Raw genomic sequence first — 27,297 nt, forward strand, 5'->3', positions numbered from 1 at the left:
TGGATTATAAAGATAACGGGATTTCCAGTGAGTTTACATAAAAGTCTTATGGAAGTTTGTAAATGTTGCAAATATGAAATACTATCAGACTCATAGAACAAGTAATGTAGCAAAGCCTAAGAAATCCTGACGTAATCGGCTGTCTTCAGGGTTATTTACTCAGATAGTCAACGTTTTGCTTTCTGTACTGTACCACACATAGCATTAATCCAGATGTTTGTATGAAATGTAATACAGCCAGATCTTCTGTTATAAGTAATTACTTGGTAATGTTTGAGTGTAGGGAAAAAAATCTGGAGTTCCATTACTAATGAGAGAATTACTGACAATTTTAAAGAACAAGACCTAAAGACATGCACTAAGCAACAATAGGTGTATACATACTTAAGCTCTGAATAAATAAGTTGCCCTTACATTCTTTTTTATTTTATTTTTAGTAGAAAAAGCTATCCTAAATTTAGATTAAAAGCAAGGATAACCTACTACTGCAATTTTTAAATGGCCCCAAGATGAAACAACTTCTTTTGTAGAAGATTAAACATATTTTATGAAATCACTTGCTAAACTCTGCAGATATCGAAATCAGATAGTCTCTGAAAGAGGTCATTTACCATTGGCAGTAAGGTTGACATGCTTTATAGGAGCAATATATAAAAACAACGTAGGAACAAGACGGGCAGGCAGCAAGGATAACGACTAAATTACATTTCTGCACTATGGAGGACACAAAGAGGAAAAATAATATCCACTAGGGATATCGAAGAATGATCTGGAGCTCTCTTGGCAGTAAAATTTCTGCTGGCACTTGTTACACCTCCGTGAGAAGCCTCTGCCAACAAAACCTTGCCAGTGGCCTAAGGTAAACATTATGTGAATTACATGAAGAAAATAAATCACTTCTTTCCACAAATGTCACAATTTGCTAATAGTGACCATGTTACTACTGTGAACGTCTGCAGGTGATATGCAGTACTAGGAGGGGCAGAAGTCACAAAACAATTCAGCGTAACAGAAGATTGGTACCTATTAAAAGATCAGGCTATAGAACCACAGGAGAACAGTGCTCGAACTGGGCTTCTGGATGGGATTAGATAAATCTCTGAATGTGACAACAAGAAGAAACTTACACAGAGGAGAAGGCACTGCATGCAGCAACACAGACAGCAAGCCCCAACTCAGAAGGAACTGTCATGATTCCATTTGCGAAACACTGAATTTTGGCATAAATAACTGTTAATTTTTAATTTGCGTTTTCATTATCAGACTCCCATTTTGCAAAGAATAACTACATTTAAAATTAAATGCATGCTTGGATAACTGAAGAAAAAGCCAAGTATATCAAGAACATACTTTGCATGATTTAATCTTAATTTTTTGGAAGTATTTTATATGTTGGAAGACCAACTGTGAATGTCAACTGTTCCTAGTCACCCTCTGTGCCTAGCATAGCCTAAAGCTGGTATTGATAGTATTAAACTAATGTGTTCCCTTTTTATTTCTAGCAAATAAAATCAGATGGTTATAGACATCACACAAACATGACTCATATTGAAGCTGAATGCATTATCAAAAATAAAAAAAATCAACAAATCTCTTCTGATAGACCTAAATTAGACTGTTAAAAAAACCCAATAATATTATGATTTTAAAAAGCACCTACTAGCTTTTGACTGTAAAGCACATAAAACTACTCACAGGTATATGGATCTAATACAAAAGTTATTAGTAGATCTACTGTGCTATTATGTTGTTCTATGAACTTGACTTCTAGCACAGAACAGATTTCCTCTTCTTGTGCAAAGTGGAACTCATTTTTTTCCTGACCTTTGACAGGCTTAAATCTTGAATCTTTTCTGTCAACAAATGAAAAAGGCTATCTGGTCTCTGAGGCAAGCCAGTTCAGAACATGAACTTCTGCCACTGCCTCAGAAGTTAATTAATAAGTAAGTCAAAAAGGTCAAAATTATTACAATCTTTTTCATCTGGCAAAAACTCCCCTGCCATAAAACAGAAAGTAGACCCTTTTGTTTCTGCTTTCTCTTTCTGTGTCCACAAACGTGCACTACTCTCAGCTCTCACGTTTTACTCAGAAAATGCGTTTCTCTATTTATAAAGCCAGAATGGAAAAACCTGAGGCAACTCCCTACTCTGTGTTATCACAGAAGTCACAAAAATCCTACTTCATTGAGAGCTATGTAAACTGCATGTACCACAAAGGAAATCAAAATCAAACCCATACCTGCCAAAATTTTCTGTTCCACATACATCATTTTACACAGGCTAACAAGCCAACTACCTCTTTTTCAAGGCTGTATCTACACACTGCTTATGCTCACAAGCTGGCACCGGCAGATCCCAGAATGATGCGGCTCTTGGCTCTTCTAACTGTGCCGAGCACACGGGTGCTGGCATGCCACTAAGGCATGAGTAGGGTGAGTGGTTTGTCAGTCTGTTGTGAGGATGTGGGTGCATTTGTTTCCTGGCCCATACTACAGACACAATATTTACTGATGTTCTTTTGCGTTGTAGGTTGGGATGCCAAAAGTCTTTCTTTGTTCTGCTCCTACAGATGCTGCCATAAGTCACTGTCATTTTCTAATGAGTTTCAGTAACTGCCTCCTGTGGTGGATGAAGGAACACCTGGTTGCCTGTGCAGGATTTGTTTGCCACAGCATTACAAGCTGATCACTACCTCCTTTCCACCTCTGATGCTGCTACTAATTGTTCCTGCTTTCCTGGTCTTGACTCACACCTTTCCGTTTCCCTCCCCTCCATGTATGTTTTACCTGCTGTTACTGCTCCTGTGTTAATTTGACATTCACATTTTGTACTACCAGTACTAAAGCCAGATTGTGAGGTGTTGCTTTCTTTAGGCAAGGATTTTAAGTCAGCTGCAGAGCATAAAATGACACCAGGTACCAAAGTTGGATTCATCTCAGGACAAGTAAGCTCAGAGTTATGAAGTAGTATCACGTTATCAGTATGGAATTTATATATAAAAGTACATTTCATCACATAGACATAACCAGAAATAGAGAAACTCCAAGGAACATGCTGCAGGTGATGGCACATGGAAACAAAAGATCAGCCTACAAGCTGCTGTACGGAAATGGAGGACAATTAGAAATCACATAGCTGTGATGTTGTCACTGTTACCCCTGGACTCCCAACGTGACACACCAATGAGCAATGCGGATTCGCTGGAAGTTACGTAAGCATGTAAAATGTGAGGATAGTAAGGCCACTTTTACACAGAAAACACATTCTGACTTTTTTTTTTTTTTGCCTCCAAGGATGACTCATCATCTGTTTTGAGGACAAGACACTGAGGCTTTATTTCATGATGTGTGATAACAGAAAAGATAAAGGAACTGGAAAAATAGAAGATCGAGCTAAAACAAGAAGGGAAACAACAGACATAAGGATATGGTAAGACAGTAATGGGTAGTTTATGGAAAGATGGGACAGCATAAAAAGGTGAGAGAGCACAGGAAAAGAGAGGGCTAGGGAGAGATGCTAAGATGGCATGTCTCTGGCTGGAGATTCCTTCCTGAGGAGAAGAAATTGCAAGAGGCAGCCTGTGCAGTCCAGGTCCAACAGTAGGGGCACATACTGGACCATCATGTTTTGAACATTACTTCTCCAGTGGCTTTTAGCACTTTCTCCCTGACAAGCCTGTAAATGCTCCCAGACACCCTATTGATCTACAGAAGGGCCACAGAAGAGCTGAGGTGATTGAAGTCCTGCACAGGAGGGTGCCACAGCAACCCCTTTGCCACCCCTGAGGAAGCAGAAGCTGCTTCCCTGAGTTGTCGTGGTTCCTTCAGCCTTCACCAGGCCTCCTGCTTGTAAACAACCACACATGAACTTGAAGACAGGCAGCGAACCGAAGCAGAATGAGATCAGCTGGACCCGAGTCACAGTCCCTAACACTCCACTTTCAAAAAGTCATGGTGGACCATGGCTGGTGAAGCAGACACCAAAGCCTGCCAGCAATCCCGGTGGTGAGAACCCATATGGTGGCTCCGCTCCTAAGTTTGACTCTTTGCAGTGGTCTCCTGCTGCCTGCATAAGGGAAGAGACTGAAAAGGGAAACTTCACTCATGTTCTTAAAGTGAGAAGACTGATACGGCAGCAACAAAGATGTGCCTGTTCTACCTGGCCTTTACCATCCTGATACCTGTGGTGAGAGCAAAGGTGATGCAGTAATGAATGACAGTGTTTGAGCTACATCTTTTCATCTGATGCTGTTCTCAGGACCTTTGAACTCTGCCTCTGACAGAGGATGAAGACAATGAAGTCCAAGCTCAGAATGCTCAGTGCTGATGGAGCATTTCCTGAGGCAGCACCAGCTGTAAACATTGATGCAGAGCTGCTGGCTGTTGGGTCAGTGCTAGAGCCTGCTTCATATTAACAAATCTTAATGTCTTAGTGGGGTTTAGCAATGAATCTAAAGAAACTCTGCATCGTCAGCTATTTTGTAAAGACATTAATTTCCTGCTGAGGACGGCTCCTCAAAGCAGGTCTTGGTCTTTGTTACCAGCCTGTGGCTATTACAATGTTAAATGACGTGATAATTATTTCATGCTCACACTTAGGGTGATTAGGGCCAGAAAGAGGAGGTGGATAAAGGAAACATCCTCATTTCTCAGAAATCTAAGTATTTCACAATTACTTCAAAAGACTGAAATTGACCCACAGTTGAGACAATTTCTGTATAACTTTCTCTGTGAGAACATACAACAAATAACTGTGAGATCATCCTTTAACAAAAGGTGTCCATCTTTCAGATTTACCCCATTACCAACTGGGCAAAGATGACTTCGAAACTCCGAAGTTTTGCAGCCAACATACTGAAAAGGCTTGTATTGGAAGAGATGGATGTAATAAGGAGAGGCATCCAAAATGCCCAACCATAAATGTTTACCCTAAATAATACTGACAGAGGTTTCATCTGTAAATCAAAATTTCCTCAGACCTCATACTCTGAGAGATTTATCTGGAGCTAAGAACTGTTGAGTCAGACAACTGCCAGGTTTGCATTAATGCAGCAGAAGAAAAGATGCTGTGACCCGTGTTACTCGCTTCTGCCACTCCTACTCCAAAGTCTCCAATCCTAAAATGAAAGAGGGGCACACATACTTCCTAGGTGTTTTTCAGTTCTGAAACATGCTCAAAGAGCACATGATTTTATTAGTGTGTGTGTGTGCTTACCAGGAGATCCCACAAGAACGCTTTGTGTGCACTAAGAATGACTCAGCTGGATCGCCCTGCCTCTTGGAGCAGATAATGAAATGGAAGTAACTTCATCTATCAACAAATTGTGAGGTCTACTGATGCCAAATTTCATCCCATTGAGCACGTCAGCCATCTGACAGGTGGCAATTTCACAAAGCAAGAGCTATGGGATGGGAAAAAAACACACATCCTTTTACACATTCATTGTATAAATAGTGCCTGTTTGTTTCAATCCATTTTCAATATCTATGAATAAAGCAGCTGATAAAGGATGAAATCCATAAAGGTTGAACAAGGAGTGCTCCTTCAAACTGGGACATCTGCTTTCACACTGAGTAAGGAGGACCTCTCTTATTGTAAAAAATTGCTGAAACAAAATGGAATTAAGAGAATAAGAGCTTAGCCCATCTTTTTAGCCTCAGAATTAGACAGGTTATTTAAGTGAAAACCACATCTGTCTAATACAACAGTTATATATAATTTCATGTGACAAAAATAATCGGTTCTTCTAACATAAATCATTCTTCAGAGGAAAAAATGTTGACACCTAAATGGCACTACTACCTATTTGTGCTGCATTTTGGACAAATAGTTTCAAGGGACTATAAGACTTAAGATACTGTGGGACTGAGTCCTCAGTGGTGAGCCACACTTTTTCTTCCCCAGAAGGACTAAGACATCCTTAACTGACTGTATTTCTGTCAACATGTAGCCTCAGTGAAGTGCACTCTGAAATCGTATTAGCCAAGAAACTTAATCTACATTATTTCTATTCCCTTATCAGTGTGCTGAATTCTGTAATTAATCCTCAGCACCAGGACAATAGGATCACAGAGATAAATAAAAATATATTCTCAAAATTTGGGAGGAAAAAATTGGAGTACTGGCAACGTTAGCTGGGGAAACTGCAATTGCAATGTAAAGCACTTATTTTTAAGTAAGTATTTATAATGTAGCATTTAAAAAATATCAGACAAATGGAAGACTGATCCAAGAGGTTTTCTGATCTGTGTCAACAAAACCTGTGGCTGCAGTCTGTGGTATTGATCTAGAGAGCAAAGAAGGAGGGCTGCCACATGACGTGATTAAGCAATTGAAAAACAGTGTTACAATTCTGTTTCAGTTAGAAACCTGAACACCAAAAGCTCCATAAATCTGACCCATAATCCTTTTAAGACGGGTCTTATGCTCATTTTGTGGAGACTGAAGCAAAGGAAATAGCATGAAAGATTTAAGTATAGATACCTTAAAATAGAATTAGAGACATCTGGATTAGGAGACGTTTGAGCCTGTGGTTTAAATTAGGAAGAAAGTGCCAATGGATTTGCTTGGTAATCTCAGCAGTCCGTCTAACCCTCATTTTGCTAATGCCATGACAGAGGGAGTAACCGTTGCCTGTCTCCACCACTGTAGCCTGTAAGGGTTCAGTGTAGTCTGTAAGGAAACGAGCTTCAGCTAATTATCTCGAGAAATGGTTTTGATGCAAGTATCATGGCATTCCTCTAATGTGGCATGCTAATGATTCACAGGGATAGGGGTACAGGGGAACTAGTGGGAGGGAAAGAAATACAGGACCAATATATTCCTCTTGTTCCACATTTATCTCACTCATACACTACCCATCTATAAAATATAAATTTACAAACGTTGGTAGGAAAAGGTAGTTTGGTCCTTAACGATTGCTCAGATGCCTCCAGTTTCTCCCTGTCACAGAGGATGGACATCTGGGGGCCCTCAGGCAGTTCACCCGGACCTTTCCCTCTTATCTGCAGGGCAGACTGTGACCTTTTGAAGCCTTAATGACAAAGGTCCTCAGCAATCACCTTTCCTCACTCAGTGTTGGATATCTGTGTTTACTCTCTTTTCTTTCCATGAAGCTTTCTACATTTTCAATTGTTCTTATGTGTAATGGAGTGGCCAGGGCAATGGGGAGTGGTGGTGGTGGTGGGGAGAAGGAAGCAACAACAAAAAAAGAGAGGTGTATTGACTAGGCAGTAAAAAGAATGAATCTGAAGTAGTGTGATTTTGAGACAGTGGTGCAGTAATGGGAAGGGAGGAAAACATCTGTTTCCTTCATCCCCCATCTTTCCAAGCTTTCTAATCTGCAATATTAATTTTTGTTCTCCACCATACATACTCAGCCCTCAAAAAAAATTTTTTTCATGTGTCTTTCCCCACTAAATTATTCAGTTTGCCATGAAAATACCTTTGTTCAGCAACAGTCACTATTCAGTACTCCTGTGTCTCATGTCTGCCTGAAACATCCCCAGTACTATCTCTGTCCTAAACTAAATTTTAGGTCCCCTGCATGTTTCCTTCCCCCAGTGATTTCAGGTCCTACACTTAACTGTGCACTCCTGTCCTTCTCCCATGACTCATCTCCAGTGTCTTACATGCAATTAACTTGGCTCTCACATATCTGGTCTTTCCCCTGATCCTATTTAAAGTGACAAGTTATTTATCTTCATTTGTGCAAAAGCCGTATTTTTGAGCTCCCATTAGAAAGACATAATGGTGAAGAGATTGTTTCAGAGAGGAGCAGCCAGCTCTGCAGTCAGCTCTAAGCTGCCACGCTGGGTGTTACAGTGATGTATACAGCAGAGAGAAGGACAGATCAAGTGCCCTCTCAGTGTCACTGAGGGACCAGGCTGGTCCCTAGGACTCCCCATAGCTAATGGTTACTGCCACTAGCAGCAGCCTGTATACCTGCCCACCCTTAGGGACTGAGGGTATCTGTGGGACCACCATCGTTCTGCTGGTGACATACCCACAAACACTTAGGACAGGACAAACTCCCATCTGACCCTCTGGCTCCACAGAAACTATGTTAGATCATGTTTGATGTAAACACTAGTGATGCAGTGGTGACAGATCTATAGTTACATAAAGAGAAACCACTGCAGCACAGGGAACTGGACCGCAGAGATACACGTTCAGGTCTCAACTGAGCTGCAGATTCTTGCATAATTCTAGTATTTTCCTTACTTTTTGCTTGTTCGCTTATAACTGAAAACACATGGTTTTGGGAAGTCAATTTACACTGAGTTGGAACAGAAGAAAGACATGGTACAGAAGCTCCCCTCAGATGTGTATAACCTTGTGCCAGGGTCAGCACCAGCACAGAACACTTGTAAGACAGCATGCAGCAGGTATGAATCTGCCTGTCTTTGTCTGATAAATACTTTAAAAACAGTGATCGCTCAGCTTGCGTTTTACAAATTTAATACAAGCTTATTTCTTCTTTTATTTGCTGATTCACATTCAGTAAGGATAATTAGTGAGCATTCCTATTAGCAATACAGAACCCCTCCTGTGTACGCCCCCTTTCATGTGACTCGTCCCATTACACTTTTTTTCATGGCTTTTATTTGCTACGAAAGGAATAGCACATGTGGAGTGATGTTTGGGATTTAGCATATTGTAATAGCCGCCTGCTATGTGACAACTTTTTAAAACTAATTCTGAGAAAAATCAGAGTGCATGAAACTGAATCATAAAGATTCTCACTACAGACACGCTAATCCTCTACAAAGGCAGAACTACTGATAGATTAACTTGTTAGACTAGATGTGCATAGTTCAGAAAAAGAAGCTGTGGTCATACCCTTGGGCGGGCTTTCACATGATGATTTTTAGAAAAAAAACGCCTCAACTAGATTAGAATTGCCATGGCAGTCTGGAAACACTCTCCTCAGAGTCAGCCTTGTTACTTAAAATAAAGCTATGCAGTCCAATTGCAGAAGTAAACATAACTAAAACTGTAAAGTTAAGAGCTCAGAAGTTAGGAAATGCCAGACCAAGTTGCCTTTTCTGAATCATCACTCTTCCTCTCCTTTCTTGTCTTATGGCCAATGCACCCAATCCAAAGCTAATCAGTGTTTTGTAGTTGCCTCATTTTTTACCGCATGACCTCAGGCCTTCATTGAAAAATGTCCAAGAAAAAGAAAAAAAAAAACCAAAAAAACATGCTGGTGGATTATTTAGTGACACTCAACGTTTATTTCAAATAATGATTTTATGACAAATAATGATTTTTAGAATACCTGTGAAGTGTGAGATTTATATAGATCTCATTTTCTATTTGAAGATTGAAGGAAATAAGATTGAAAGTGTCTATACAAATGCTGTGTGTGGGACACCTCAGAGTTTTAAACTTCCTCTTATATCATGCTTCATGTGTTTGAGCCTGTGCTTCCACAGTGTCTAGTTACAGTTGTTCTCAGCACACATGCGAACTAACTAGGCATGCCTAAAATTAAGTATCAGTAGAAGGTAATTTGACTGATTTCACAGCTACAACAACAGAACTTTAGGATGTGAAGAGGAGATACAATTAAATTCTAGAGTAAAGCTGAACTGTCAAATATGAGATTTTTGTTTTCGTTTACTGTGTGTGTTTTACTTATTGCTTAGAGAAGTCAAAAGTGCTCCAGATGAAACCCCCCATGTAGTATGCCATGCAAGCTGAGCCTTAGCTTTGGGTAAATGAGGCATGGACAGAAAATGTACAAAACAGGGCATGATAATAATTGTTTTATAATGCAGTCATAAGAAATTCAAATGATGTTGTCCAGACAGCCCTGACTTTGGTCTTTTGACTGCAAACACACTAACATTTTAACTGTCTGATGTGTTTGTGATATTTTACTCTAAATTGGAAAAAAACCCAAACTAAGAAGAAAATCCAGTATATGACATCCTAATTGCATTTATGAATGATTAGCAGAGCTGCAGCTGTTAGGTTTGGCATATATATATCTGAATTTTAATTAAAACCATAAATGGAAAATAGCAATCTAGTTTCATTATGAGGTGGGCCTGAAGCAGAGGAGTTTGGGGCACTGTGACAAAAGGCTTCTGAAATATTTCCTGACCGTGAAGATCAAGCTTGCAGCCCTACAGGGAAGCCTGTTCACTTGTGAGCACATGTACCTGCCTGTTCTCCCCAGACCTCTGTTTCTTAGGGACAGCAACTTTCCTGACTATCACTATTTCCTTTCTTGAATGTCATTCTCACCCTGTTGTTCCCTCTCTTTGCACCTAACTCCTGATCCCATGAACAAACCATCCAACCAAGCAAATTCAGCTTTCAACTTTATGACTGGACCTCCTGCTTCAACAAATCTCAGTTCCTCCCCAGCTGGTCCCACACACAATCCATCTCTATTGCTCCTCTTCTCCATCACTGTTTTCCATTTGCCCGTGTTCCTATTTCTCCTTCCTATCTACCTACATTCCTATTTATGTCTTATCTTTTTGTGAAACACCCCAGAAATCTTCTTTAGTACTGGTTTTTGTCACATACCTAGACTTCTCTCCAGCTAGTGTCTTCATCTTTCCCTAGCATTTTTTCTTAGTTTTCATCTCTTCAGCCAGTTTCTGCTGGTTTCCCATCCAAGCTAGCCCCTTCCTGCCCCCAATCTCCTCTACTGACATCTACTCAGTTTCATTTCCCTATTGAATCACATTTTGAAGGCGAACCTTATCATGCTAGTCATTTAATCTGTTTCTCCTCACCCCCAAATGAAGAAAAAAACAGGGTAAATTATAAGGGCTTACACTGTTTCACCATGCTTTCCCAACTTTGTTCAGACCAAGCAACGTCTGAACAGATGTTCATAACACAGACTGTTCAGATCAAGCAACATCTTAACAGAAGTGTTAGTGACATTGTTGGCCCAGAAATCTTGTACATATGAAAAGTGAAAAAAATTCTACTGTTCCAGGACTGTCAGCTGTGAATTTTACTGCAAATCTTAGTTTAAAATAATGACAAATGTTCTGACAAATTAAAATTCAGCATTCAACTTGCAATGCCTTCCTTTCATCACCTGATGACCACATTTCAGGTAATGACTTGTCACTGCTAGAGATGCTTTGTGGAAGATGGCTGTCACATCATCAGCCTTTCCAGATGAAGGGGAGATCATCTCCTTTGGTTTCTTGAAAGCTGAATTTGGGCAGCCACCTTGAAAGATGTGACTCAGTCAGAGAGTATTGGGCAGCAAGGGATTGAAAAAGACAAAAATGGCTCAAGTGAGCAGAGAGAAGGACATCTATGGGAATACTAAAGAAAATCAAAAAGCCAAGGCAGTTATCAGGAGCTGCAGTAGGAGTGAAGTGAAAGTGGGTATACTTTGTGACAAATGGGAACAGAGTATCTGATAGGAAACTAAGGGGGGAAAAAAGAAAATAGGGAATTAACCTGCTTTTTCAATATCCAGTGCTATACCTGAAGAACAGATCTGTTAACCTGTTGGAAAACTTTGTCTTAGTGTATTTGACTCATGAGCATTTGTAGACATCTGCTCTACAGATACTTGAGCAGCATGCCCCTCATTCACTTTTGCTGTTGCTTAGCCTTGATTCACTTCCCCTATGTCTGGTCCTAGCAGAGGATCTATCCACTCACCACACAGTTCTGCAAACAGAATGGCTTCTAAATGACTAACTAGTGAGCCAACCTTTGATTAAAGACTTCAGCTTTCTTGCTACAGCTGCCATTCTCTTTGTCATCTTTAAAAAGTTCACATAACTATTTTTGCCTATGCATACATTTGAAAATTTTAGTCTTAAGGAGTACCAGCTACCTGGCCAAGTGGTTACAAAGGGACATTAGAATTACCCACAGTCCCACACTACGTTTCATTTTAGTACTTTTGTATACTGAAAAACTGCTGTTTGAAAGTTACTTTTGTAGTGGTGATGCTGAAGTTTTGTGACATGACCTTGTGGTATAGTACAGCAATATTGAAAACACAAAATATTTTCTTGAAGATATATTCCACATTTGGTGTTTTTCCTCACAAACTAGCAGTGAGATTCTCTTTATTACAAATAAAACCAAAAATTAACTTGCAAAGGCAAGGAGGCAATTTGCCTGCTCACAACTACATTGTCTTCTGCCAACAAATAAAGAAAAAAACCGTGAGATATGCATTCAGTGTTAAAGCATGACACATCAAAAATATGTCTGTTTCTATAAAACATATTTATAGCAACTTACTTTCACTGGCTGAATAGTCCTGTGGATCCAGTATCCCTGATTCCTGCAGTGATCTAATACAGGAGTCCACCAGCTCCAGACCAGTGGTGAGCTCATCTTCTATATCCTTCTGACCATCTGTAATAAAATTAAGAACATAAAAATATAAAAGAAAGGCAAAAGGTAAACCCAGTTACATGTGACTAAACATTCACAGCTGATGAAGGAATGGAGAACATACCAAGATCACATATTCAGAGGCTGGACATACTGAAAATTATGCCACCCTTTGAAAGCACGGCCTTGGATTAATAAAAGCAAAATGAGGAAGTTCAGGTCCAGACTTAAAAAAAGTTAAGAGACACATTTAGTGATGCCCCCTCTCAAAACTCTATGTTAGTCTCAGCGTTGTTTTTGTCAACCCTAACAACTTTTGCCAAATTTTGCCAGTTTTTAAGTAGGGTTTTCACACACTAGGAATGAAAAAAAAAAAACCAACCCAAAACCCACCCTGCATAAAGAAAAATTGCTTTCCTTTCCATCTTCTTTAGGAAATACAATAATTCTGGGAGAGAATATATGCCATACATACATGTAGATAAGTACATTACCTTGTGTTTGCCAGTGAAACTGCTCTTCTGTTGAACTAAAAAGAGAAGGAAAAAAAGGGTCAATTTTTTATCAAATCAATATTCAGATCTAAATCAGTTCTGAAGGAATTGATTTAAGAATAAAGGAACTCACTTCAAAATAAATAATGTACTTAAAATATACCAAGTATTATTTTACATATTTTTTAATGAATAACTTGTACAACATTCATTCAGCAGGAGGGAAGTACCTTTACTTCCTAATTAAGTAATTTAAAACATACATATAGAAACTGTCCTCTTAGTCTTGATAGACAAATTACGCTATTTCACAGCAAAAACATAAACATTTTGCAACTTTTTTTGATCCATTTGTCAGATTTTCTGTTTTTATAAAGAAATTTGTAACAAGCTACATGTTGTTTGTAAGAGAAATTATGAGTATGAGTCTGATCTAATTCTACTGATCATTATGTGAATTTTTATATTATTCAAATGTGAAGCTAAGTTAATTCAATTGGCCTACATAAGAGAGTAAATTTAGATGTGTTTGTTCTATGTACAAGCACTTGAGCAATGGAATGTCTTAATTTTAAAGTAATGAGCATGCACACTAAAGGATGGGTTAGGTAGGGTTTTTTCCTATAAAATAAATTATATACTCGAATGATAAAATGAATTATATATTCAATTAGGCAATGAGTACACTTCCCTCCAAAGCCTGATCTGTTCATGCTTCAATACAGGTCTTTCTCACATCCAAGAATACAAAAAGGATTGAAGTTATGCAGTAGTAATAATTCTTTTGATAACAGTGAATTGATTATTACAGTCATGATTAAAACACTTTTCTGTACTTTTTCACAAGATATTTATAAGGGAGAACAAAATCATCTGTTGTATCCATTAGTACAGAAACCAAAGAAAAAATTTAACTTTTCAAACCACAAATTTATTTCTTTCTGATGTTGAGAATAAATGCTTTTTTAAACAACTAAATGGATTTTAAATCTTGATTTGTTTTCCCTTTTCCCAACAGATGCTGGATCTCCTATGTGAGTATAGCTCATAGTATCTAAGTTCTGAACAAGAATAATGTAAATCAAATTGAATGCTTCTTTTTGGAGGTTTCTTTTTACAGGAAAAGAATTTGGGTTAATTAGTTATCAGATTTGACAGTGTTAAAAAAAAAGGATAATTGCCTAATTTACATATAAATAGTTCTAAAAGGACAACTTCTAAGTTCTAGCTGGCATCAGAAGTGTTAACCTGACAAATTCAAATCTATACATCATCATCATCAGCTTCCAAATATGTACCATCTGTGGTTTATATTGACTCATTGTAGTGAGATTTCATAGATTAAGAAGCCAGCCCTTTGATGAGACATTCATCTAAAATGCTTGTATTCAAGTACATTGAAGTAAATAATATTGAAGATAAACGTAGCCAGAGTCTTCTAGCAAATAATAATGGCAAAATGCTAAACTGGAAGAAATTATTTTAATTTAAATTACTTTTTCAAATGGAGGTCTAGTGGGTGATGACTAGGGACTGTGGCTCTTTTATAAATATTACTTTTTCCAATTTGAAATAAATTTTGCCTGATTTTCAAAATCACTAAACAACTGCAGCTTCAGCTGACACAATGGGACTTGACAGTGATTATCCTTTCTGGAATCTGCATCATCACAACAAGCGATATATTAGTTTCTACTATACAGTCCCTCTTCCAGTATCCAGTTTTCTATGTGCAAGGTACCACCTCAAAAGACAGAAAAAAAATGTAGTATCTCTGGCGGCATTCTTGCTGGCAGAATGAATTACTAAATGTTGCTGGCAAGAACACACTGACGTAAAAGACCGTGCCACCCCATCCAAATCAGTGAGAAAAGAAAACCAAGTCTGTGCATAAAGCCTGAATTATCATTTCCAGGAATTCCAGCTTACCCCTTTTTAAGCAGTATATTTGTGTAAAATGTAGAAGTTATTGGAATAGTACAGACGGTATTAAATGAATCACTGGTGGCTGATTAGTGGTGATCCCTAATACCACTAGTCTGACTTCCATAGAAACATTTTAACGTATTCACCTTAAGAAATCTTAGATATGAAGGTCTAAAAAAGGATTCCAATAAATTTTGAATATATTTTGTCTTTTCCAGTTTTACAGTCAGGCTTCTTCTCACAACTAATGTAATGGTCTTTTAATAAATACTGTAACTTCTATAGTCAAAGTAACAGATCCACCATTAAAAATTTTATCCTAATGCTACCTTGTTATTCAAAATATGGAGTATGGGACTGCAGGGAAGTGGCTGAGTCACCATTCCTGGAGGATTTAAAAGGTATGCAGACATGGTGCTTTGTGACATGGTTTAGTGGTAGACTTGGAAGTGCTGGGTTTGCAGTTGGACTCAATGATTTTAAGGGTCTTTTCTAATTTAATTGACTCTGTGATTCTGTGTTAAAAGTGTATTTGCTCCTACAAGGATATCAATATATTCTGGAAGAGACAACGGTTTTCCCCAGTCTAAATTCATGGTCTTTAGCTTTTGAAGAGTCCAGTATAGTTGCACATTACAGTTGACATTTCTTGGTTACAAACTGATGCCTCAGTCTTGCAGATATAACACGTGAAGAGTTTCCTAGAATAATCTTATTATAATTTGACATTGTTTAAATTTAGATACCCTGTGTTTGTTTTGTGGGTTTTTTGTAACTTTTTTTTTTTTTTTTTTTAAATATTCTAAACTTTTTTTTTTTTTAAAATGAGCTTTTCCTGCTTTTGGCCTGAAAAAGATTCCTGACTGAAGCAACCTGACATGTCTGTGCAGGGAGCCTTTAGGCTGTCACACAACTGTGCCAAATCTGCTTGAGTGTGTGTGTGCGCTTTTTTTTAGTTTGGTTTTTTTTTTTTTTCCAGCTTCACAAAAGATCAGTACAACTGACTGTAAACTCACATCAAAAACATGAAAAGACACAAAAAAACTTAACAGAAGTATTCCCCCTAATAAATTTTTCAGCATGCTCAGCAAAATAAAGCTTTCTGCTTTATTGTTTTTTCTGAAGAAAAGGTTTAAAATTCATTATCAACCACTTTTCTGCATATTCCTATGGTTCATTATAGAAGGCTGCAAATTCTAGCAACTTCAGCTGAGGAACTGAGCAATAAAATACTTTGTTGAGAATTCTGAAGTATGGAAACCTGCAGCAACCAAGAGTTTGAGGAGGGCGTAGGGAGATTTTAACCAGAACTACATTAGTATAGTATTGGAAAATAGCAGCATAAAATACTAATAAGCTGAGAACTCAGGCAGGTGTAATTATTGCCCTCTTTAACCCAAACCCAGAAGAATAATTATGCTTTATTTGCCGTATTCTTCTCTCATTATTGGGAGTCACTGCATCCTATATCTACTTCAAAGGATTATAGTACAAATAAGATGACCATTCTACTTAATTCTATTCAAATCATATAAAGAATCAACTGAAAAAAAAACTTTGATTCTTCCACACTTATATTCTTCCACACACATATGTCTTTGGAAAATAGGATTTATTGACGGACAATCTTAGGGAAGCAGAATAACTTAAGAATGAGAAGATAACAATAAAAACCAAGCAAACAAAAACCCCAACCAAATAAAAGAAGAATATTGTCTCATGTTTAGTTATGCATGTTCATCTTGAAGCTAATAAACCCATCTTCTGTAAGGACGAACGACACTCTGTCTAAAACTTTATCTTTAATAATCACCTATACAAGGAAATATTCAAGTAAAAGTTGTTTTACCTCCCTAGGCAAATATCCACAGAGTGGTCATCTTGATTCCAGCTCAACTCACACGTTCCTATTTCTGCATGCATGGAATAAAAGCATTAAAGTAGCAAGAAACCTTCTATATGTGGCCTTGCATGCTATGAGGATGAAAGGCAAATGAGCACAGCCTGCTGCAGGGAGTTTGTTTTGGGGAACATCATGTGAATAGAGCACCTGGGGAGTTCTACCTGTCTGTGCACAGCATGGAAATATCAGAAGCACAAAATGATGCAAAAACGCTGAGTTTCTATGGTCAGCAAGGGGTGTCTGTTACCAGCAGTCTGTTTACATCAAGTTTATTCCTTTTCAGGCATGGATAGAAAAATCACAGTGAGCTACAGTATGTCTATAAACAAGCAAGAAATCAGGTCTTTGGGAGCCTTCATTATTTTTTCCTGTATATCAAGTAAAGCTAAACAGTAAGTGGGTGTCCTCTTTAAAGACGGACTTCACAGGAACCCATCATGACAGGATGGGCTCTGCGGACACAACGGTAATGTCCTACAACAGGCAGCACCAGCAGAACAAGGTAACCTATGTATGACCGTCAAACACCTCTCCCCACAATGTACGGCAGTCAAAAGCAGTTTTGGTGGTGTACAAGTGAATGCTAAACATGACGCCAAAATACTGCTTTCCTGGACCACGCTCATGAGCCATGCTCCTATAAAAGTAACCAGAACCCTCACGGGAGGTAACCCAGAGGTGGGAAAGGCTGTTGAGCACTTTGGCAGAAGAAAAACTGCCCGAGACATCCTCAAACGGCGTTGTCATAGGGCCCATACAACCACCCAAGGATTCACGTTCAAAGCAGGTGCTGGGGAGCAGCTGAACAGAAGTCAGGAGTGTGCCCATGGCCCTGGCGGGAGGGACAACAGTGGGGCAAAGGCAACTTGCATCAACCCTCCAGCCCAACACACATGGTGCACACTACCTGGTCACAGCAGTACTTGCAGAATCGCTTGGGTTTATTTTTAGACATTATATGGCCTAATGTGAGACCTGACTCCCTGCAGATGAATGCCTCTCGATAAGCTTCTGAACCATCCCATGCAAGGAGGAGGTTCAGTGCACTGTACACACTTCTCCTAAGATATTTTTTATTATGCAGCCTGTGGAAGTTAATTTTTCTTATCCTGTGCACCAATCTACATGAGTGCAGATGCACATCGGGCTATATGATTTGGTTGTTGGAAGTCCTGTGCCTTACTGCTCCTCGGAAGAACACCGTAGTGAAGAAACCCAGTTATTGTCAGGAAGGGACGTAGGTCTTCTTTCATTCATGCTTTCTGGCACACCTCTTGGATTTATCACAGAACCTGCGTACAGGCTGCCAGGGCAAATTCACACTTTTGTCTGCCTTTGATTATCCAAGAAATGTTTGTGTGCCTCTTCATGTAAAGTCATTCAGTTTACAGTTTTCACTCATTTCTGGAGAAAGTGCTATAGCTATTTGCTACAGAAAAAGATTTCTTTTTATTGTTTTCTAAAGCAATTAATGAAATTGTATCTAACACTACTACAGAGCAGCTATGAAAGGATTTTTACTAAGAGCTGTATCAGCACATGATCTTTTCAATTATTTCTGCAATGGAGCCACATAAACATTGCTGTATATAATTACAGGCAGATACTGTCTCACTGATTTTTAAATTGCTATTCTGGTTATGGAAGGTGGAAGAAAAACAATTCAGAAGCATTTCTCAAAAAGCAAGGAGGTTGAGAAACTATTATTCCATCTGAAGCAAAGGGGAAGAAAATTTTCAGTCAGCAGTACACTTCAGGGTATCTGCAAAATAGTAAACAATCTTTAGTATCAACTATATGAGGGGAATAAAAAAGACGTTTAAGAATAAATTTTACATTAAATAATCATGTGAAAAATTACCAATCCTTCAATAAATTACCATAGAAAAGATCAATCCACAAGTGCAATTTTTATTTTTTTGTTGCCCAATTTAAAATTATGCCAAAATCTCTGACTTTGGTAGTTACCCCTACAGATGTGACCCAGTAACCTCTCTCAAATATTTAATTGCACCCTATTAATCAGCTGTGGTATCAACTTGGCTACAATATCAAGCAGTGCTTTTGATATTCCAGCAAACCTATTCCAATCCCCTAAAATGATCCTGGAAAATAGAAAAAAACCCAACAAACCCAGAAAGAAAACACTTGCTACTTAGCTTGCAATACCAGACAGTTCCCTTTAGTTTCAGTTCTGCAGATAGTTACTGGTGTGACAGTGAAGACAGAGAATCCTTTCACAGCGGAAGCCTGTGAAGCTCTACTATTCTGAGGAAAAGGATTTACAGGGCAACACATGTGAATACTTGTTATATTTTATTTAACTTTTAACTTGGAAGCAATGACAGCATTAGGAAAACAAGTATGAGATGATTGCCCTATTCTCACTCTTCCCTCAGGGTCCATTTTCTGGCCCCTATGTACCCCAGACAGGATACTGGGCTAGGCAGACCCTAACTCTGAATCAATACAACCATTGTTTTATTCTTATTTAGAGAAGCTAAAATCAAATGAAATCACATCATTTTGCACTTTCCCTTCATTAATTAAGAAAAAGATGGATGGTTTGACAAAAAAAAAAAAAAAAAAAAAAAAAAAGAGGAATTAGCTCAGGGCTGGATTTCTGCTAAGGTAATAACGTTAATTCTTCCTGTTTGCTTCAAACCTGTTTTTATTTGAGGAAGGTGCTGTCTTACAAAACGGAACTACCTTAACAGGAGCACATTTAGAATGGAATGGAACGGAACAGAACAGAATAGAATTGAGTATTTCAATTGGAAGGGATCCACAAGGATCATCTAGTCCAACTGCCTCACCAATTCAGGGCTGAACAGAAGGTAAAGCATGTTATTAACAACACTGCCCAAATACCTCTTAAACACTGATAGGCTTGGGGCATCAACCACTTCTCTAGGAAGCCCATTTCAGTGTTTGACCACCCCCTTGGTAAAGAAATGCTTCCTAAGGTCAAGTCTGAACGTCCCCTGGCACAACGCTGAACCATTCCCATGAGATCTATCACTGGATCCCAAGGCGAAGAACTCAGCACCTCCCACCTCACGTCCCCTCCTCAGGGACCCGTAGAGAGCAATGAGGTCACCCCTCAGACTCCTTTACATTTTGAATTTTGCCGCTCCTTCACAGCGTAGCAGTTTAGACGGTAGTATACTATCATCTATCTTCAGTCCCTGTGGTGATATTTGGATCTGATCCAAACCAAACAAGCATGTAAAAATAGTATTTGGAAGGAACTTAAGTGCTCAAGAAATAAAGCAGAAATGGCAAATTAGAGGAATACAATAGTGGAGAGGTAGAATCAGCTCTGCCCTGAGGCAACGGAGCAGTCTGGTGCCTAAGGTGCAACGCAGACTATCAGTACCCGTAAAACTGTATTCTTCAAGCATGCTTAAGACAGCATTGCACAGAAATTATGGTAATGGTTGACTTGATTTAAAGAAAACACAACACCCTGAATGATGAGGTCAAATTTCTTCTTCCCCTCCTCCCTCTTACCCCAGCAGTTCAATTATTAAAGCACTAGTGCTCAGTGTGATAAAACTTGACATAATGCTGGTTTATTCACTTGTGAGAAATCAAAGCAATATTTAAGTTGAGTGTAACCGTCTGGCTATTCCCTATCTCCCTTTCCCCTCCATCCTGTATAGAAAATACCACAGTATTTTAGTTAAGGAACTCCATTATTAAAGATGCCACCACAGCTACCTTGTCTTTGCACCAAGTTTTAAAAGATGGCTTCAGAGAAAGGGTGCAAGACAGTAATACCCGCAATAGGAAGGACAGTTTCCCAGTGGAGTGGAAAAAGGTAGTGAAGACCCAGAAGTGAGACTGAATTTCATGTAAGGTACCTTAAACATCCTGCCCGACATTATGATATTGGATAAGAAACATTCAGCAAATTGAGATCAATTCTGTTCTGAGGCACATAGTTCCCTATGCATTGTATAAGCACTATAGGAACTCAACCCAAACCACGGACACATGGAATCACCTAAAAATAAGCATTATAACACACTTTTTCAGTACCTTTTTGGTTCTGGTCTTTGGTACATGACAGTAATTTGTAAAAAAAAAAATACGATGCAGTATAAATAAGTCAATAAAAATAAATATAACTAACTAACTAACTGGATGTCCTTTATGGAAACTCACTTTTGTACATGAAGGTACTGCAATGTTTCTTCCTGGGGCAGTTAACTGCTAGAGCAAGCAAAACCTCAGTAATAAGATTAAGCTCCGCATCTTCTCACTACAGACAAACTGCACGCGGACACCCCTTCTGCAGAAGGCTTAATCCTTAACATGCAGATCAGATCAAGTACCTCATGCTGACCATTGTTGTAGATAAATTATTCTAAGTATGACCACACTTTTATAAGCATATTTCAGCTACAATAACCATTCTGTGTTGTCCTTGATAACTAATAAGAAAGTGATTTTCTCTAGGTTTTGAGGGATAATTCATTTCGAGTTCAGTACTTCCTTAGTGAAACGATGCAGACAGAAGCCAGAGGGCCTCTACCTTGAGGAAAGCACGTTCCATGCAGGGAAGGCCCAACACACAGCCTGTCACTGTGTGACACTGCACATCCCAGCCCTTCCCAGCCCCTCTCCCCTACAGCCTCCTTCGTTAGCTTCATTCAGCTCCTTTCAAGAAACCTCTTCAGGGCTCTTCACCTTCCCCTCTTTCCATGTAAACAACTCCCCTTTTCTTTCCATTCTTTCTCCCCTCCTACAGAAGATAACACAGAGCCAGGATGTTTCTTCTTTTTACTTAGCTGATTATTTTCCTATTCCCTTTCCTGCAGCTTAGGCCTGTTTGGGCCTACTGTACCGACATCGTGGCAGGAAGTCCCCTGTAACTAACAAAGAATATTCTTAATATATGGTCTGAATTTTGACATTGAACAGACTGCACAGTAGTCATCTCTACCTTACATGGTGTCTTTTATTTCTGTATTCTCCACCAGATACGTGGACATAAACCATTGCCGTGAAACAGGAGCAGATTCTGCAGGGAGCAGGGAAGATTTTGTTGATACTTAAGGGAAGATTAAGTAAATGATAGGAGGTATACATTTAAAAAGCCAAATTTAACAGATGTGTTGAACAAATTATTTTCTGTTGAGATGGAGGAGGAATAATCATAGAATAATTTAGGTTAGAATGACCTCTAGGCATCATTTGATCTAGTCCCCACTTTGAGCTGGGCTAACTTCAAAGTACTGTACTGGACATAATATTGTAGCAAGGCATGCAGGAGACTCCTTCAGTATTCTGCTGTTCAGAGTTTTTGTTAATTCTCATTTTTTAAGAGAGAAAATACAAACTGATTGAAGATAAAGTTTAAAAAGTTTGGTGAGCTTAGATGAGAGAAGTAAAGTCTAAGAAAGGAATGCAACTGGCTTTTATACCTAGCAAGGCTAAACAATGAGACAGAAATAATCAGAGGAAGCATACAGGTGGGACAAGAACAAACTGCTTCAAACTGGTCACTGAAATTCTTGCTGGAAATTTAAAAAAGGTACTGAAACATCACGGAAGCAGCAATCCCCATCCAATCTGAGTTGATGTGGCAAAACCGTACCTGCTTTTAGAAGGCTGTTTGAGAAGTTTGTTAGAAAGAGCTGATGTTATTTTCATCTTTGAGAAACTGGACTACATCCCAGGATGTATTTGAAATAACCTTAATCTGCAATGTTGGCAATACGGTGATTGTTACGTAAAGCAGCATACACACAACTGCATACAATAATACCTCGTACAACCGAGCAACAGAGAAAATTTGTTCTAGAAGCAGGCAGTGCTAAAAATCATGTGTGAAAGAAATGATACATCTTAAATTTACATTTCAGTGGATGAATGTAAACACAGCAGAGATCTACTTTCTGACTTAAAAAGTTGGATGAATGTAAAGGCAATTTAGCCTATTAGGTGGATGATAAGCAGCTGGATCAACCCCTCAGCAACTGCTATTGATTTATGATTTTAACTACAGGAGTGAAAATTCTTATTTGTAAGCTGTCTGTTTGTATACAGAGTTGACAAATTATCCAAGTAACTAAAATGGCACATGGTAATAACAGCTATTTAGCTATATGGATAACCTTTAATCACACATTCATTATCGAAAATGACTAAAATTATATTAATGCAAGCTGACAAAAAATAAATGTAACCTTTAGACAGATTTGGAGCTTTGTGGTAAGCACACAGTCCTTCTACTCTGCCTTTTTCCACCACTAAGGCTCAGAGGGGAAAATGAGAATCAGTTCCCTAAGAAAATAATATTTGTTCCATTATTCATTGCCTACCAGTGACTAAAGATATAAACACAGGAGACACTATGCATGTAAAACCATTAAGTCAGAACGTTTGGTAAGGACAGATGCAAGAAATACATTATAATTTTATTTTTAAAAATAGTATGTAGACATTAAAGAAAATATTCTTAAAGAGTAAAAGGGTGTCTTTGTACAAGCTTGAAACAAATGGTCTTCTAGATATCACACTAGTAATACAGACAGCAATAATATTTTGAATCATCTTTATTCTTAGAAGAATATTACAATTTAAAATATGAAAGTTACTTAACAACAAAAAAAGTCCTTTAAAATTTTGTTTTTTCAACAGAAGGATGAAATCACCTTTCTACCTGAATTTAATCTACATCCAGAACATGAAGTTTCACAACACAGTTAATTACTGAATCTCTTCATCTTGGTATATGTACATAATCTACACATTTCAATAGCAAGTTAAAACCTTGCAAAAGAACTTTGGCAATGTGATTTCCTGATCCTGTGTCGGTCAATTTGTACTTTAAGGTCTGTAAGCCAGGTAAGCTGTGAAGGGCTGCACTAGTAGTAAGAATTAGATTGAAATTCAGATCAAATCAGAAGACAAGTGCTCAGTTGATCTTCGAAGTTCTACTCACGACTTCTTTCTTCCATTTGGGTTTTCCATAACCTATCTATTGCTAACTGTTTGCACATCAAAACAAGTACCAAATTCCTTGTCTGCACCTAATATCATGCAGATGATTCTGCTACAGCTGAATGGTCGATTTCTTTCCTGAACACCTTGTTGGACTTCAGCTCTCACTACTGTTTCGGGCAATCCCACTAATATTAATGTAAAACAAAAGCATGCCCCTGAGTTTCCATACTGTTGTTCCTTTAAGCTGCCAAAAAGATCATCTTTCTCTCGACAAATTGAGGAGACCAAAGCGGAGAGTAAATAGGACCAGTAGTGAAAGCTATTTTTTAATTATCACATTTTCTGATGCAAATCTGGCCCTAATATACTAGAGAAGGGACTTCACAAATATCACAGGTTCTCATGTTACATTAAAAAAAATAAATACATGAGGCTTAGCTTTATGCTTTTATCACTTGTAAAAATTTAAAAGACCAGTTAGTCTATCACTTATGGTAGCACTGAGGTCGTTATAGCAGAACCACTCAATAAAAGGATTCAACTGTTGAGATGTCTGGCTTAATAAAACCAAATTCTATCTATTGCAGTCCTCAAAGCATTTCAAATCAGAAAAGCTGTAACACTTTAAAATGTTAAGATAGGGCACTGATCTTCATTCTGCTAAAGGGGTCATCTAGGACTTCCTGGAAAGTCTGTATAATTATGCAGAAAAATTTTAAACTGTATTAGGTTAAATAAAAGCACTATTTTTTTTCTGCTGACTCTGCTGAAAAAGCAGACAAGGGAAATGAAACACAGATCTCAAGTAACTAGCTGAGCTTTACATTGGCAGATACAAATTTTTAAAAGCCCTTTGTTTTTGTGAAAAGGTTCCTGAACCATGAGAAAATTAAGTTCTTGGCCACCTACGCAAATGCCTCTCTAGGATGCATCAACATTGTTTGTTCAAAACAATTCATTAAAATTCTTTCTTCCCCATGGCTGGTAGATCCAGAATCCAGTTAGTTTTCACTACAGCTCATGCTAATAAGTAATAATTTTCTCTCCATGCCCACCCTGATCACATGTTCCATAATCAGAAATATTACAGATACACAAAATAAGTTACCAGCTTTGCATTTATTTTAGCTTTCTTTTATCTAATTACATGAAATAGAATTTTGAGGGGTTCTCAACTGAGTTATCCCATCATTTTGCTAACTCTGAAACTTCTTTCTCTTTAAATACCTTAATCTAGGTTTAACAGCTTATTGTAAAATGAAGAATGTTATATTAATTGTTCAGTTTATCTTGGAAATAATCCAATCAAAAAGCTCAGTCTGTTTTCACTGGCAAAACAGAGCAAATACGAAAAGACAGAAGACCTTCTCTCTCCTCCCCCCCCCCCCCCCCCCCCCCCCCCCATCCCCCGCCGAATATGAATCACATAAAATCTGTTTTGGACTTGACAAAATTAATTTCTCACAGTACAGAAATGCTAAAGGTCATAGTTGAAAACAATTAAGAAATCAATGTGTTTTGTGGCCATTTTGAGAAAGAACAGTATTTGCAAGTTCACTTAAAGGGCAGCCAGCATCAAAAGCAGGGAGACTTTTACTACCCATCGATGTAGCGCAACCCCCTGCTTAAAGCAGGGCTGACGAGCACTGGTGGAGAGGTATTACCAGTCAGTCATTAATTGCTAAAAAAACCTGTGTCCATATCTTAATGTTTTTCCATTTTAAAGAATATAATGAGAAAGGAAAAAGTCTGTAAAGAAAACGGGAAAAGATCCATAGATACAGAAAATTTTAAGAATCTCCAGTGGCCAAACAAGTTCAACAATTTTTTGTGTTGAACAATATAGTTCAACACAAAACTGTACAGGACAACTGTACACTTTCGATGACAATACAGGACAACTTCAGTTAGGATGGGACTGGAGTAAAAGCGATATATAGAGAGCCATAAATGGTATCTGCCCTGTTTTCATTAAGAATGATGTTCTACTGTGAGATCATGGTAAGGAAAAGTCAAAGAATACAGTATACTCTACATCTCATGATGAATTATATAATCTCCAGTCCAAAACTGAAATAACTATGATAATCATAGATCTTATTGATCTTTCAAGATGGGGATGGCACTTTCTAAGCAGACATTAAAAAGCATTGTACCTACTTCAGAAAGGGGGAAAGAAACTAAATCAAAGAAAGCTCAAGCTTAGACTGACTTTTAAAGTTAAAATTTTGCTAATTATTTGAATTGTAATGGTCAATAGGAAAAGAAATAAATGCACTTGCTTTTATTAAGGTTTAACACAGCACATAAAATGGTAAATTTCTGTCAAGGAGTAATAAAAGGAAATGTATAGTTAATACATCTGGAATTTCATCAGTAATTTAACCCATTATCTGATGACATTCCCAAGTTAACAGCTTTAAAAATAAAGTGAGGTACAGTAAAAGACTTGAACAGTGGGCATAAAAAAGGCCAGACAGGAGTCAGCCAGTGGTGTTACACTGAGGCTGAGTGAGAGGAAAATGATGAAGAAATACTCAAAAATCAGTCTTGGGGGAATATAGTTTTCCACAGGAGTGTGTAAGACAAATTCAGCCAGTCTGAAGATGAGCCAAGATCAGTACCTGAAATGTATTAAAACAGTCTTCTGATGCCACATAAGAGTGGACTTTTTGTTTGATAGGTTAATTCTAGCCTCATTTTACCATGGCTTAGAGTTATTTTTTTCAGGAAACTCAAGATGGAAAACTGTCTTCCTTCTTCTTGGACAAGTATATCCCTCCACCCCCCACCCCCACCCCCAATGGAAAAGGAGGAAATGGGTTTTGAACAGGTTGTTGAAAGAAAGCAGGAATTCTGAAAATACTTGACGGTCATCTACAAAATAGAACTTATAATAGCAATTCAACTTCTACTGCTCATAAATAGGTCTTTAATAAATTGCTTCAAAATGTACTGCCAATAATATAGATAGTCAAATGGAGAGACACTGAGGAAGCCAAGGTTTACTATTATTATCCCTACATGCATAAAAAAGTAAGTTAAAACATTATTTGGTCCAGTGTATTTATTAATTTTTTATGTAACAAGGAAACATTGTCTGTATTGAAAGAGGGAAAAGAGCATAGGACAGCAAAGAATAGACACAAAGCTATATTAGAAGCATAGCTATCTGTTTCCATAAGCATCACAATATATGCACAGGTTCGATCTGCACGTTGCAGCATATTTTCATCTTCCAAGATGACAAATACAAGTTAGTTTTAATTCCAGATTCCAGGCCTCAAGGAAAATAGATGCCTCTAGTCTCAGAGAAAGCAGCTCTTCATCTATACATATATATATGTATATACACATACAGGAACAGAGACAGAGCACTGACCCATTTAAGTACTTGATAATCATATGTCTTTGTATGAATCTTAATATTAAATCTAATGTTATACATATATATTTTTAAGAGCCTGGAAAAAAATGTGGCAATTACAAACATTCAAAAGATTTCCTAACATACTTACTTGCCAAAGCAAACATTTTAATTATCATTGTGTCAGTATCTTGTAGCTACTTATAAAGAGTTGTATATAAAAATAAATACTATTTGGCAAAATTCATGTGACGTTTAGGTCATGCACTCTTAATATTAGACAAAAGTTTTCTGTCCTATTTTTCCTTAAG

The 27,297-nt window shown here is 38.0% G+C and overlaps 1 protein-coding gene across 9 annotated transcripts in view; it reads right to left on the reverse strand.

The window, feature by feature from the left end:
- Window positions 1-27,297, reverse strand: part of CTNND2 (catenin delta 2) — a 679,304-nt gene that overhangs the window by 308,527 nt on the left and 343,480 nt on the right. For all 9 annotated transcript variants that reach the window (XM_055800247.1, XM_055800253.1, XM_055800250.1 and 6 more), the window contains 2 exons: window positions 12,834-12,868; window positions 12,244-12,360 (listed from right to left, as the gene is read on the reverse strand). In XM_055800247.1, coding sequence (XP_055656222.1) covers window positions 12,244-12,360; window positions 12,834-12,868 — 152 coding nt within the window. The remainder of the gene's footprint in view (window positions 1-12,243; window positions 12,361-12,833; window positions 12,869-27,297) is intronic.

This window comes from Falco peregrinus, chromosome 3, assembly GCF_023634155.1.
Source record: "Falco peregrinus isolate bFalPer1 chromosome 3, bFalPer1.pri, whole genome shotgun sequence".
Taxonomy (NCBI): domain Eukaryota; kingdom Metazoa; phylum Chordata; class Aves; order Falconiformes; family Falconidae; genus Falco; species Falco peregrinus.